Source organism: Ictidomys tridecemlineatus, chromosome 4, assembly GCF_052094955.1.
Source record: "Ictidomys tridecemlineatus isolate mIctTri1 chromosome 4, mIctTri1.hap1, whole genome shotgun sequence".
NCBI classification, from domain to species: Eukaryota; Metazoa; Chordata; class Mammalia; order Rodentia; family Sciuridae; genus Ictidomys; species Ictidomys tridecemlineatus.
In genome coordinates, this window is record NC_135480.1 from 174,784,334 (window position 1) to 174,798,370 (window position 14,037).

Below are 14,037 nucleotides of genomic sequence, written 5' to 3' on the forward strand. Positions count from 1 at the left end.
TGTAGATTTAATAAAAATCTTTGAACTGGGCTGGGGTTGTGGTTAATGGTAGAGTGCTTGCCTAGCATGTGTGAGACACTACATATAAATAAATAAATAAAATAAAGGTCCATCAACAACTAAAAAATAAAAATCATTGAACTGTGCCTTAATGGGTAATGGGCAAAATTTAAGTTACTTAAGTCATATCTTGAGAAAGTATAATAGGACTCTTTCTGTGTCCCCTGATAGAGTCAATTCTTCTCTGGGAAAGAGGATCCTTAGATCTGCAAAGCCTAAAGTTGCTGAAAAGGGAAGCACAAATACCCCAACAGGTCACTAGAAGTGATGGTAATCGGGGTTACTTTTGTTATTGCCCTAAAGCCATGTATTTTACCTATTAGGAACACAGCAGCATGAAACGGTCAAAGATTTAGGGTACAAACTGCATTCTGGGAGAAGGTGCCCCATTCTCACAGGGTATTGTCTTTTAACTGGTACCTCAGCTGTGCTTTCAAAAGTCCTTTATGTCACTCTCTTGGGCCAGCAACTTCCGGATGGTACAGTATATAGAAAGATCATCCTGAGCTCTCTTCCATGCCTACTTTGTTAAATGAGTCCTTTGATCTGATGAGATGCTACGTAGGATCCCATGTCAACATCCGGATGGTGGTGTTGGCTTAAAGCCCTGAAGAGCAGACAGACAACCCGTATTCCAAAGACTGTTGATTTCAGTCAAGATGAATCACTGTCCCTTTCAGAATGGAAACGATGTAAGGCAATCAACTTATCAGCAAGCCACTAATTAGTCTCTTCAAATGAGTGTTGGTCTCTGTTGCTGGAAGTTCAGATGTTTAGCTGCTGACGTAGCTATATTAACCTTTGTGAGTGAAAGCCCCTGCTGTTTTTCCCATGGTTTTCTGCAACTTTGGCTACTCTGGTCATTGTACTAATGATAGATGTTGGGTGACATCAACTATCTGGTTGTTTATCCAAGGGAGGCTTTGAAGATATACCTAATACAAAGGACAGCTAAGGAGGGGGGATAAGCCAGACTTCCTGTACTGCTGTAAACAGATTATTGCTCTGTTCTCTTCATGGGTCTATCCCCTGGGAGAAAGGAACCAGAGCCAGGGAAATGCACAGGTGGGAGTGACCTGAAATATCTAGTACTTCCTCAGGATGACTGTGCCTGAGACTTTTCAAAAGAAAAAGATACATGGAGTTGTGCAGCTTTAAGTTGGGAGGGCAAGGATTTGAATGAAGACTTCCTAGACATGTTTAAATTTGCAGGTGATAGAATCCAGAGAGGATAAGGCCACTGTAGCAGGAAGGGAGTCATGGCTTCCAAGAAGCACTGCATATCAAGTTCAGAATAATTGTTTCAGAACTGATTTCTCTAAGTTCATAAAGATATTAGATGTATCCTTTTGTTGCCCACCTCCAAGAAATCAACTTAATGTGGTTTTGTAAAAAACAGAATCTAGTAGAAAATTATTGGAATGTACTTTAGAAGCCAAAGTTCAGGAATGTGGACGTGGCCATGACTTTGAAGAAAATAGAAATGAAGACCTGGGAACACACTGAATGCCCCATCATCACTTGGTTTTGCTTTTGTCTCATTCCCCCTGCCCTCTCCTCTTTCTTTTCTCTTACAGTCCACATGTCACACATGACCCCAAGTTTTCATGCTGTGGATCCAGTGACCAATGATAATCTCCAAAAGCCAGCAGAAAGAATCAGATTGGTCTAGATAGTGTCACTGTCACCCAGCATAAATATGAGAGACTTGCCCTGGGCATGAAGAAGAGGAAAGGCTAGAAAAAAAATGCACCCCAAAACAGGATTGTGGTTCATAGGCTAGAAATTCACCCCAAAAGGTGCTACAAGATAAATCTGCTGATCCAGTTAAAAGTATAGTATGAAACTCTATCTTCAAGTGTCATAAAACTTCCTTGGAGAAGTTATTTAACTTGTTTCATTAATAATAAAAATGTTCTTTTATTAATTGGGTGGTTACCCTTTGCCAGACACTGTGATTTTTTTTTTTTTTTACATTTGTACACACTAATCCTGACAATGACTCCATGGGTTGGTTTAATTATTTCTACTTCACAAATCAGGAACCCAAGAAACTGTAAGATTAAATAATTCTGCTACATGCTTGAAGTTACACAGGCATTAGTCCATGTTCATCTGGCTCCAAAGTCCATAGTCTCAACCAAAAGGATAATTATAAGCACATGTGAGCCATTATTTCCATTGTCCAATCTCAGATCCTGAAGAGAGAGAGAAAACTGAGTTTGACCATCAGGATCTGGATGGCAGCAAAAAAAAAAAAAAAAAAAAAAAAAAAAAATCCTGGAGGGGAATAAAGAGATTCTGAATATAATCTTAGCATTGTAATGATTTATCTAAATGAAGAAAGCTAGAGGTTGTCTTCTTGGTCCATATTATGTAGAGTTTGACCAGTATTGACAAATTACTTGGAGAATTTGGCTAGGAACAGATGTGCTCTGTGTATGGTAAGAGAAGGAAAGTTACTCAAAATTGGCTTTAAGATATAAAGCAGGAAAGAATTAAAAAGAGAACAATCTGAGCTCCTATAGTCAAAGGGGTTAAATGATGTGATTCAGGATGTGTCTTTCTGTCCATCATTTTCCAAAATAGTCACTTGGCTTTCAGTTTAGACACTAATTTAATGACTTTTTACATTGTCATGCTGCCTATTGTAAAGTAAAATGAACAAAAAACAACATAAATAGTACTTATATGTGCCAACTAGTCTGTACAAAAATAAAAGAGAAGTCTATTTTTTAACAAAGTATTTTATTGCTTACTTATAAAAATAAAATACAATCGTTACTTATCCTTGATTCTAAGTGTAATCATCATTTTCATTCTAAAGAGTTGATATTCAGTCCTCAGTCACAGTTTGGAATATTGTGTGGGACCATTGAGCAGGTCTATGCTTAGCAGAGATCATTTCCCAGGGGACCTCTCACCTTCACCGAGGGAAGCATTCCTGACTTACCAGTTTCTTTACAGCAATCTTCACATCCTTGTTTCTGAGGCTATAGATGATGGGATTCAGCATGGGGGTCAACACTCCATAAAATAAGGAGATGAGTTTGTCTGAAATATCTTGCTTATCTGCTCCCAAGGGGTCCTTTGATTTGGGCTTTGCATACATGAAAAGTATGGTCCCATAGAAAATTACCACCACAGTAAGATGAGCAGAGCAGGTAGAGAAGGCCTTTCGCCGCCCCTCAGCTGAGGGGATCCTCAGGATGGTGGTCAGTATAAAGATGTAGGAGACAAGGATGAACAGAACTGGGACCCCCAGGAAGATCACATTGGCTACTCCCATGCTGATCACATTGATGGAGATGTCGGCACAGGCCAACTTTAGGACAGCCAAGATCTCACAAGTGAAGTGGTTGATGACATTGTCTCCACAGAAGGGCAATTGTACTGCAAGAGAGATCTGCACCAAAGAGTTGGTTCCACCAGCCACCCAGGAGCTGATGGCCATGGGCACATAGGCAGCCTTACTCATGATCACAGAGTATCTAAGGGGGTTGCAGATGGCCACATAGCGATCAAAAGCCATCATGCCCAGGAGCACACACTCTGTGGCCCCCATGGCAAAGGAGAGAAACATCTGCACAGCACAGCCTGAGAAAGAAATGGTTTTCCTGGGAGTGAGGAAACCATCTAAGACTAGAGGAATGGAAGAGGTTGTGTAGCAGATGTCCAGGAAGGACAGGTTCCCCAGGAAGAAGTACATGGGCGTGCGCAGGTGGGAGTCAAGGATGGTCACCAGGATGAGGATGCCATTGCCCAGCAGGATCACCAGGTATGTGAGCAGAATGAGCACAAAGAATGTTTTCTCCAGTCTTGGCTGATCTGACAGTCCCAGCAAGACAAATTCGGTCACAATGGACTGGTTTGCCTCTTCCATTTTAAATGCTCTCTCCCACTCTCAGGAAAACTGAAGATAGTGCACAAATGTTTATTGGGATCAATATATTTAGAGATGAGGCCCTTTTATAGCTGAGTTGACTAGTAAAGTCACTGTAATGCTGTTAGTAATGCTTTCTCCAGAGCAATGCAGACAATTCTACCGAGCCTTACAGAGGGATTGTTTAAAGGGGTCATTGTGTATAGAATGCACTTTGGTCACTGTAGAACCATGGACCCAGTGTATTAGAGAAAATCAATTACAATGAAATTTTCCTAGAGCTTATAATTAAATTGACCCTTGAGATGCCAACTTAGATCATCATTCAAAGAATAAAATCCACTGTCTACTGAAGTTACCTTCAAAGTTAGGATATATCAGCTGGGTGTGGTGGAGCACATCTATAATCATAGTGACTTGGGTGGCTGAAGCAGGAGAATCTCAAGTTCAAGACCATTCTGGACAACTTAGCAAGACCCTGTCTCAAAATTTAAGATAAATAAATAAATAAATGAAGCTGGGGATGTAGCTCAATGGTAAAAATGTTATTGAGTTTAATCCTGTGTGTGTGTGTGTGTGTGTGTGTGTGTGTGTGTGTGTGTGTGAATCAGAATATATCAGTCAAAGCAGGACAAACATCCCCTGGAAATCTAAGCAACCATGATCTATGAAAAACTTGTAGTCAGTTCAGTAGAGTTAACACACTTGAAGGAAAAAATATGTGCAGCCCTTTATTTGGGTCTATGTGAAAATCGTAAAAGAGGAAACTTGAGGATGCTGCATTGTTCCCAAAATGACCAGGGAAGTGGACTCCCCCAGCTAGATCTGCCTGTCCCTGAATTGTCCCTGTAGAACATGTGAGGGCTTCAAGCTGTCACACTCAGAAATGTTGGTCTCTGACATCATCTCACTCACTTCTCTGGTCAAAGTCTATGTATGTTTAATAATTTTCTGGTTCAGCTTCACTAGGAATCTTACATGGAGAGAACATAACGAGCAGAGGCCAGGAAGATTGGGGTCTACTTAGAATCTATATTTGTTACATTGTCCATAGTACTGCAATTTCCCCAGAAAGAACAGAAATAGAATCCTCGTGCCTTTCAGTGTGACTTTTGTGACTTTTTGACTGATCTATGTGTTTTTGGAGATGTTTTCTAAGTTACAACTTCTAAATCAGGTTCTTATATACCTGAGTTGACCATTTAAAGCCACTGTAATGCCATTGTCAAGTTTTTTCCACAACAAAGCAGATAATTCTACCCATCCTCACAGAGAGCTTACTTGAAGAAGGTGCCCCATGTGGAGTGTACTTTGTGTCACTTCAGAAGCGAGGGCAGAGTGCATTAGAAAAAAAAAAAGAAACCTCAAGCCTTGGCTTCTTGGGTTAAAAATGAGGAAACTGAAGTTCAGAGAAGATCACAAGTAGCCAAGACAGGGCCAGGTGGTTCTTCATCTTCTTCCTAGGGATCCTTTCATCACCGCTCTGATTCTTGTTCTTCTGTTGGAGCCAGAGTGTTTCCACAGAGTTAAAAGATGAATTATGAAGTCTCGGTCATTCTTGCTTTCCCTAAGACATTCATGAAAAATAGAGGTATCCCACCTTTCTCCAAGATATCTGTCTCATGTCAGCTGCACACATTGCATCTGTGACTATTGTACTGTCGCTGGTAGAGGAAGACTGCGTAAGTGAAATCAGACACAGTTTGAAGCTATCCTCACGCATTTATCAGCAATCAACTGTAGGCACCAGGTGTATTGGGAGAAAAGAGATCGGTTTTCAGAGATATTAGTACTACTGAATGGAGAATCTAAGACTTGGCTGGAATATTGCAAAGTAACTTGTCTTGAGAAGGGAAACCTCCCTCTCCTCCACTGTGTGACTACCCTCCATGAAACACTTCTGCTCTGAACACCCTGAGTTGTGTGGAACACACATCTCCCACTCTTTTTTCAGGCAGCCTTGATTATTAGAAAGCTTGTTCTCACCTGGAACAGAAACTTCCTTCTTCTAATGTCATTCCCCATGTGTCCCCTCACTCTATCTTGTCCCCACACTAGACTCCTGGTACATGCTGTCTCCCTGTCCACTATAAAGGACTTTCAGAGAAATGGAAGCTGGGACTAAGTACCCACCTTGGATACCATTTGTCCCTGCATTCCACCTTTGCTCTTCTCACCTACCTGGAGAAGCTTTGGTGACGGAGAGAACAGGTCTATGTCCATTGTGGAGATCAATCCATGATGCAAAAGTAAGCTCTCACATATAGAAGGTCTCATGGCAAGAAAGGTGCTAAGGCCTCTGGGATTGGGAAGTGGTTGTTTCAATGGACCACCTCAATCATCCCTGGTCCTGTTCAGTCTTCGGAGGCTAGAAATATGCAATAAATTCTGTTTAGGTGATTGGAACTGAGCATTTCCTTCAAATTGCATCATAAGGTAAAGAAAATTTAGGATTGGCAATAGCTGGAGAAGCTCTAGCTCCTCAACTTCTGGGCTTCTTCATGCCCAATGAGAAACAAGAAGAAGGAAAACTTGAGGATCCACTTCCCAGCTTCTCCTGGCAGTCATACCTGGCCTGCATAGCCAGGTACTTTCTGTTCTTTGTCCTTTACTCTGCTCTCCAGAGGTTCTACCAAGGTGCTATGGAGCCATTTAGAGTTCTAGTTGTTTGGGGGCCAATTTTAATCCCAGAAGCAATTTAAAGTTTGGTGAAAGGCCTCACAGGAGTTTAGGGCCTGTGTCCCATATAAACCCAATTAGGGAAGTTTAAGACAGGTCTATGTAAATCTTAACTCTAACTACAGAGGAATGTTTCTTAGAGGAGAAAGTACCCCTCCCCACACACACACCCAGGCTTGCTGGTCTTCCAGGAAATAGATGAAATAACTCAGGTCTGACTGTGTCCTGACCACAATATTGTATCTTTCTGAGGGGGCTCTGCCTTTGTCTTTGCGAAGATAAGTATCAAAACAAGAAGGAGGTTTGCCACGGCTGAGAGAGAGACTTGGTCATCCAAATGCTCCCTATGTAGCTGGTCTCCCTAAAGTTCCTCAGCCATCTCCAGAGCTGACCAAACCTGGCCTTGTCCTTGAAAACAGGAGGAAGGGGGCATGCTCCATGAGCCATGCTTTTTAGGTTTGAAATATTCTGTTGACATACTCTTAAGTTGGGAGGTGCACCAGAAGGAGAGCAGAAATGACAAGATCAGGGCTTCTCACCCACAAAAGATGAGATGATTGCCTAATGCCCTAAACTTTTATGGGAGACCAGGAGTAGGGAAGAGTCAGAGGAGGAAGGTCAGATGCAAAGGCATCATGGAACCCTATCAAAAGAAGATATTATGGGGCATAGGGCCAGATCACAGATAAAGAGAAGGCTGAATTAAGGGCAAAGTTTTACAACTAAGAGAGAGAAACAAACCAAATCAAAACAAGCCAGGTGTGGTGGTGCTTGCCTATAATCCCAACTACATTATGAGGCTGAGGCAGAAGGATCACAAGTTGCAGGCCAGCCTAGGCAACTTAGTGGAGACCCTGTCTCAAAAGAAAATTTTAAAGGGCTGGGGATGTAGCCCAAAGGTAGAACACTCCTGGGCTCGATCCCCAATAACACAAAAGAACTAAACAACCAAAAGAAAAAATAAAGAAGATGGAAACTGGAGGGTAGGATTTAAGACAGCATAGTAGACTGGGGACCAAAAGAGTGTTTCGTCAAAACATCCTCCAGCTATCCCTTTATTCTGTGCTACGCACTGGGGTGGTTACTGAGGATGACATAAACATGTCTTTCCTGTAATTGAAGAGTGTGTGGATTAGTGGACATGGAGGGGTTTGACTTTAACGTGGGACAATGATATCAGTAGTGGCTCCATGTCGTTTTTATTTTGCGGGTGGTCGGGGTAACCAGGGATTGAACTCAGGGGTCCTCGACCACATCCCCAATCCTAGTTTGTATTTTATTTGGAGACAGGGTCTCACTGAGTTGCTTACTGCCTTGCTTTTGCTGAAGCTGGCTTTGTGCTTAGGATCCTCCTGCCTCGGCCTCATGGGCTGCTGGGATTACAGGCATGCACCACTGTGCCCAATGGCTCCATGTTTGAGAACAATAGAATTGGCTTTAACCAGTATCTCTTTAACTGGCTTCCCAGATTAACTAATGCTACCCATTCCCTGTGCAAAACGTATGAACCAACACCCAAATCAGGTGGCAGGCTTCCCAACACATCTGCTTAGTATTAAAAAGTGCTCTTGTTTGTTCTCAGACTGCTCTAGCCAATTGTTAATCTTATAGTTACATTAGTTTAATTTAATTTCTGCAAACTGAGCTAAAAAGAGGGTGAAAAGAGTTATTTTCATGGGAACTAAGGTTGAATGCTTTGTATAAATTTATTAAAGGGAAGTTATTAAAATAAAGTGCTGTCATATCAAATGTCAGGAAGACAACTATTAAAATCTAGGCAGATTCTGCATGCTGATCCTTTTGAAAAAGATTTAACTTCCTACTTCAAGAAAATTAAAAACTGCAGACAACATGCCATGTTATGGTTTACTTATGACTCCAACTAGTGGACTTATAAGCAAGAAAAAAGCCCTCTCTGCATAAAAGATAGGCAATAAAGTCCAGTTATGTTTAAGCTTAAAATAAAATGTTCAAGGTAGTGGTTCTCAAACTTTAATTCCAGAACCCCTTCATGTTCTTTAAATATTTCTTTTCTTTTTTTTTCTGCTCCTTCTGATATTCCTGTTGTGCATAAATTACACCTTTTGTAGTTGTCTCATAGTTCTTGGATATATTTGTGTTTTTGCTTTGTTTTGTTTCAGTCATTTCTTTCTTTGCTTTTTAGGTTTGAAATTTTCTGTTGACATATTCTTAAGTTGGGAGATGCTTTCCTTAACCATGTTCCATCTACTGATGACCCTATTGAGGTAGTATCCACTTCAGTTATAGTGTTTGGGATATTTAGCCTTTCCTTTTTTTTTTTTTTTTTGTCCTTAGGATTTCCATCTCTCTGCTTAGATTTTTCTTTTTTCCTTTTGTTATCAACATTTTCCTTTAGAGCTCTTAACATATCAATCATAGCTGTCTGATAATTCCAACAACCCTGCCATCTCTAAGTCTGTTTCTGAGGCCTGGTCTGTCTTCAAACTATACTTTTTGCCTTTTAGCATGTATTGTAAGTCTTTAGCATGTATTTATAATATATGATTAAAATAGGCCTTACATGCAGTAAATAGGCCTTAGTGATGTGGCGGTAAGAATGTCCAGGGAGGGGAAATATTTCATAATTCTAAAAACAGGTCTTAGTCTTTTAGGGAGCCTGTGTCTCTGGGCTGTCATCTTCACAAGGGCCTCTCAGGTAGGACAGGATATTTAGAACTGGATGGATGGAGTTAGGTCTCTAATGAAACAGAAATAAACCAGAAGCTATGAGAAACATAAAATTAAAACAGAAATCATGTTCCCCCAGGGGAGAGTCAAAGCAAAAGGTATGAGTAGCTAGGGATCTCAAGGAATGTCCACTGTGCAAACATTAGGAATTACGGGTCCTTACAGGTCATATACCCATCAGTAATAATAACAACAATAACAGTAAGAATGATGGATATTGTTTTTTGTTTATCTACCATGTGTTGGGCATTGTGCAGATATGCATTCTCTCACTTTAATTTAATGCTGGCAAGAAGCCAACGAAGTAGGTATTTTTATTTACTTTACAGAAATGAGGAACTAGGTTCAGAAAGTTTAGTCATTCTACAATGCGAACTTACATAAAAACATCAAGTTGTAAAACACACACACACACAAAATATTTACTTGTCAATTAAAACAAATTTTTAAAAGACTGCTTGGAGCTGAGGTTGTAGTTCAGGGGTAGAGTGCTTATCTAACACTCTTATGGGAGGCCCTGGGTTCGATCTCTAGCACTGCGAAAAAATAAACAAATAAAAACAAAGTAAAAAGATTGCCACTTGTAATGTCTCTTTTTGAGTATAAAACTAGATCATTTCTTCTAAAAAAAAAAAAGAAAAAAAATTATGAGAACGTCTAGAGAACGTCTGGGCAGCCCCGAAGGCCCTGGTTGTCATGTACAAGGCCAGCTGCCGCCCACTATTTGCTCACATAAACCAATAAATTCAATCATTTGTTTAAGATGGCTCAACTTTGGGTTTCTCCTACTTACAGCTAAAAATGATTAATAAATAAAATTGATTAAACATGATCAGTCTCAAGGCCATTATGGCCGGAGAGGACACCAAATGTTATCACAGTAAAGTGGGATGGTATCCATACTTTGGGTCAATGGGGAGTCCATTTGCAGCTTGGATCAAATAAGGAAGGAGCAATTTCTGTCAGAAATATTGGACACTATCCTCCCCTTTGGTATAGCATAGAACAAAGGTTACGCATTGAAGTAGAGGACGTAAGTATAGGAAAAAAGCTCTGGAGTTGGCCAGGGAGCAAAAAGCCTTAGACAGAAGCAGCTCTAGGCGGGTAAGTAGTATTTTGCTAAGACCTGCTTAGTCAGAGATCTTTGATGACACAGAACAGAGAACCTTTCAAGTAATCCTTAACTGGGGCCAGGAGGTGAGACCCAGTTAGTATAGAATTATGGCGTACCTGCTGAGCAGGCTCAGGGGTTGGGAAGTTTCTCTTATAAGTGTGTGAAGGGGAGGCAGCAAGCAAGTAGTGAACTTTGAATTGGAGTCTGGTGTCTATCAAAAGCAACTGATAAGGACTGGTATGAAAAGGAGGTAGGACACTCTGCTAATAAAAAGGTCCTGGGTACTAATTATTCCTTTGTGAGAAGGAGATGGACATTGGCATCAAAGTTCTTTGTGCATCTTTGTAATCCTTACAACACCATTTTTCCTTGTTAGACCAGGGGAAACACACAGAGATCTCACTACAATGTGTGGACTCAGCTGGTTCTCCTGAAGGTGTTGTCCTTTCCATGGAGACTGGAAACAATCTCTGACTATACCTAGTTGGGGACCATAGACTATCTCAGGCCTTGAGCTAAAATTTGCATGGTCTCTTAGGAAAAAGTTTCAGCCCTCACTTACACCTGCTGTAGAAGTCCATCGGCCACACAAAACGTCCCATCTCTGAGCACCAAGTGAGGGCAAGAGAAAGCTAAAAGGTAATTGGGGAAAGGTACTTTACTGAGTACCTATATGCAAATTACTTTTCTAGGTGACACAGACAAATATTACCTGGAATTATCAAGTCCCTCCTAAGATTGTCCCAAACCTGGGCACTTTTACTTTTGAAGGTCCTAACTCATATCATGTCAAAATGAACTTTTATCTCATTTCAATTTCATGGTAAATTTTAAATAGATTTTTCTATTTATGTTATTAAAATTGTTTGGCTTACAAGTGACTGAATTTACAATTCTATGCCTTCTCAACAAGTTTTATGAAAACACAGGAATTCTTGCAAAGTGAAATTAACCTAATTTACAGATTGTTTTAAAATAATAATGTATGAATATAAACATTTATTCATTATTAATGAGGCTGAGATAATGTGCCACTTAGTAGACATATAGATAATCACAAGGTTTTTTTTTTTAGGATTTTGTTTTGTTTTGTTTTTTGTAATTAGGTGCCAAGATGTTTTCTAGACCGCAAACATCTTTGCCCTTAAAGAAGATGCCATAGAACTGATTACTGCACCCTTTCTCCCTGCTTATTCTCTGTGTAGGAGTTGAAACACTTATAAGTATGAATTAAGATCCACTTATGCAAGTGAAAATTAAAGGAATTTACTTTAGCAAATACTTATTAGGGCACATTTGTTTCTTTGAACAAAAGCAATTCAGTGAGCTTCTTTCCTTGGGAATCAGGGTACAGGCCATGCCAGAGAAGGACCCACAGCAATGATATGAATGAAAACCTGCTGTTCACACTTCTGTGCTTAGAATGTTGTTCCCTGTCAAAGGTTGAGCTCCCCAGATGCTGACTCTAATGGGGAAATTTTCCTGCAGAATGTTTACTGGAAGCACTCTTCAGATCAACATCTACGGGGATGGGCAAAGCCACCATGGGGAAGCTCTTGAGCTGGGAGGCAGGATGACCAGGTGAGGTAGTTCTCTTTAGCCCAGAGTAACCCTGAAGACTTAGCTGAATGCTGTCAGCCACCCACATGCCCAGCAGCGAGGGTAACAAGTTCTTCAGCCCTATGTAGGGATGGGGATCTAGGCAGCACACCACAGCATTCACTACACACTCTTACCATCCAATACTTCTTAAAGTTTAATGTGCATGCAAATCACCTGAAGGATCTTGTTAAAACAAAGATTCCAACTCAGTAGGTCTGCAATGGGCCCCAAAATTCTGTATGTCAAGTAAGCTTCCACATGATGCTGACATTGCTGGCCCATGGGCCACACTGTGAATGGCGTGGCTATAAAGGCAGCTTAGATTTGCTTTGCATTGAGATTCTCAAGTGAGAGCCATCCAACTCCGAGGATCATGAAATATATTCCACCATCACTGGGTGAGGCATTTCTGAGACACCAGATCCTTCACAGCGGCCTTCACATCCTTGTTCCTCAGACTGTAGATGATGGGGTTCAGCATGGGGGTCAGAAGACCATAGAAAAGAGAGATGAGTTTGTCTGTGAGGTCCTGCTTGTCAGCCCCCAGCGGGTCCTTGGACTTGGGCTTTCCATACATGAAGAGAATGGTCCCATAGAAGATGATCACCACAGTAAGGTGGGCAGAGCAGGTAGAGAAGGCCTTTTTCCTTCCCTCGGCTGAGGGAATCTTTAAGATGGTGGTGAGTATGAAGATGTAGGAGACAAAGATGAACAGAACTGGGACCCCCAGGAAGATCACATTGGCCACCCCCATGCTGATCACATTGATGGAGATGTCGGCACAGGCCAACTTTAGGACTGCCAAGATCTCACAGATGAAGTGGTTGATGACATTATCTCCACAGAAGGGCAATTGTACTGCAAGAGAGATCTGCACCAAAGAGTTGGCTCCACCAGCCACCCAGGAGCTGATGGCCATGGGCACATAGGCAGCCTTACTCATGATCACAGAGTATCTAAGGGGGTTGCAGATGGCCACATAGCGATCAAAAGCCATCATGCCCAGGAGCACACACTCTGTGGCTCCCATGGCAAAGGAGAGAAACATCTGCACAGCACATCCTGAGAAAGAAATGGTTTTCCTGGGAGTGAGGAAACCATCTAGGACCAGAGGGACTGAGGAGGTTGTGTAGCAGATGTCCAGGAAGGACAGGTTCCCCAGGAAGAAGTACATGGGCGTGCGCAGGTGGGAGTCAAGGAGGGTCACCAGGATGAGGATGCCATTGCCCAGCAGGATCACCAGGTACATTGACAGGATGAGCACAAAGAATGTTTTCTCTAGTTTTGGGTGGGCAGAGAGGCCAAGCAAGATAAATTCTGTCACAGTAGACTGGTTGGATGCTTCCATTTCAAACTCTCTCTTTCCTCCCTAGGAATATGGAAGGCAGAAAAATACATGTTTTCTGTTTGGCTTGCTTGAGTCAATGCATGGAGATTACAGCATAATGTCTTTATTATTATAGATAAATCTGAGATTCAACTTTAAAAAAAAAAACAAGTTATCTACAAGCCAGGCTATGTAGTAGACTTTGGAAGAGTAGACCTTGGAAATTTAATGAAATTTAATAAAATGAAGGACACTTTGTGTAATTGATGATATTAATATAGCTAATGAAATGTCATATGTCTACATATGCTGTCTCCAGCACTTCGTAGGGAAGCATGGACTTCTGAGTAACTCTTGTGTCTGCTGTAAAATTGGAGACTTTGGGCTGTCACAGCTCAGTGCCCCCTGTCCATTGAGGTCACAGGGCCTATTCCTCTGGATCTGGTTCCTTCTCACTCAGCAAGTTTCTGTTATAATCTGGCTTCCCACACTATCTTACATGGAGAGAATGTACTAGATCGAGAATACAAAATTACTTATCTCCTTAACAGTTTTATTTCTGGCGTATACTGCACTTCTTTGTGAGTTTAGTTAATGTACATCAGTTCAACTGATTGTGACTCTCTTCTCTATAAACTCTGACCAAATTAAATTTCTGGAACC

At 41.2% G+C, this 14,037-nt stretch overlaps 2 protein-coding genes across 2 annotated transcripts; both read right to left on the reverse strand.

Moving 5' to 3' along the window:
• Positions 1 to 2,850: 2,850 nt before the first annotated feature.
• On the reverse strand, positions 2,851 to 3,973 carry LOC101957043 (olfactory receptor 13C7). The gene has a single exon (XM_021727016.3). It carries the CDS (start codon positions 3,941 to 3,943, stop codon positions 2,987 to 2,989), a length of 957 nt encoding a protein of 318 aa, XP_021582691.2. The 5' UTR covers positions 3,944 to 3,973; the 3' UTR covers positions 2,851 to 2,986.
• An 8,465-nt stretch (positions 3,974 to 12,438) lies between these two features.
• On the reverse strand, positions 12,439 to 13,395 carry LOC101957339 (olfactory receptor 13C7). The gene has a single exon (XM_005326267.4). The coding sequence runs from the start codon at positions 13,393 to 13,395 to the stop codon at positions 12,439 to 12,441; it is 957 nt and encodes a 318-aa protein (XP_005326324.1).
• Positions 13,396 to 14,037: the final 642 nt, after the last annotated feature.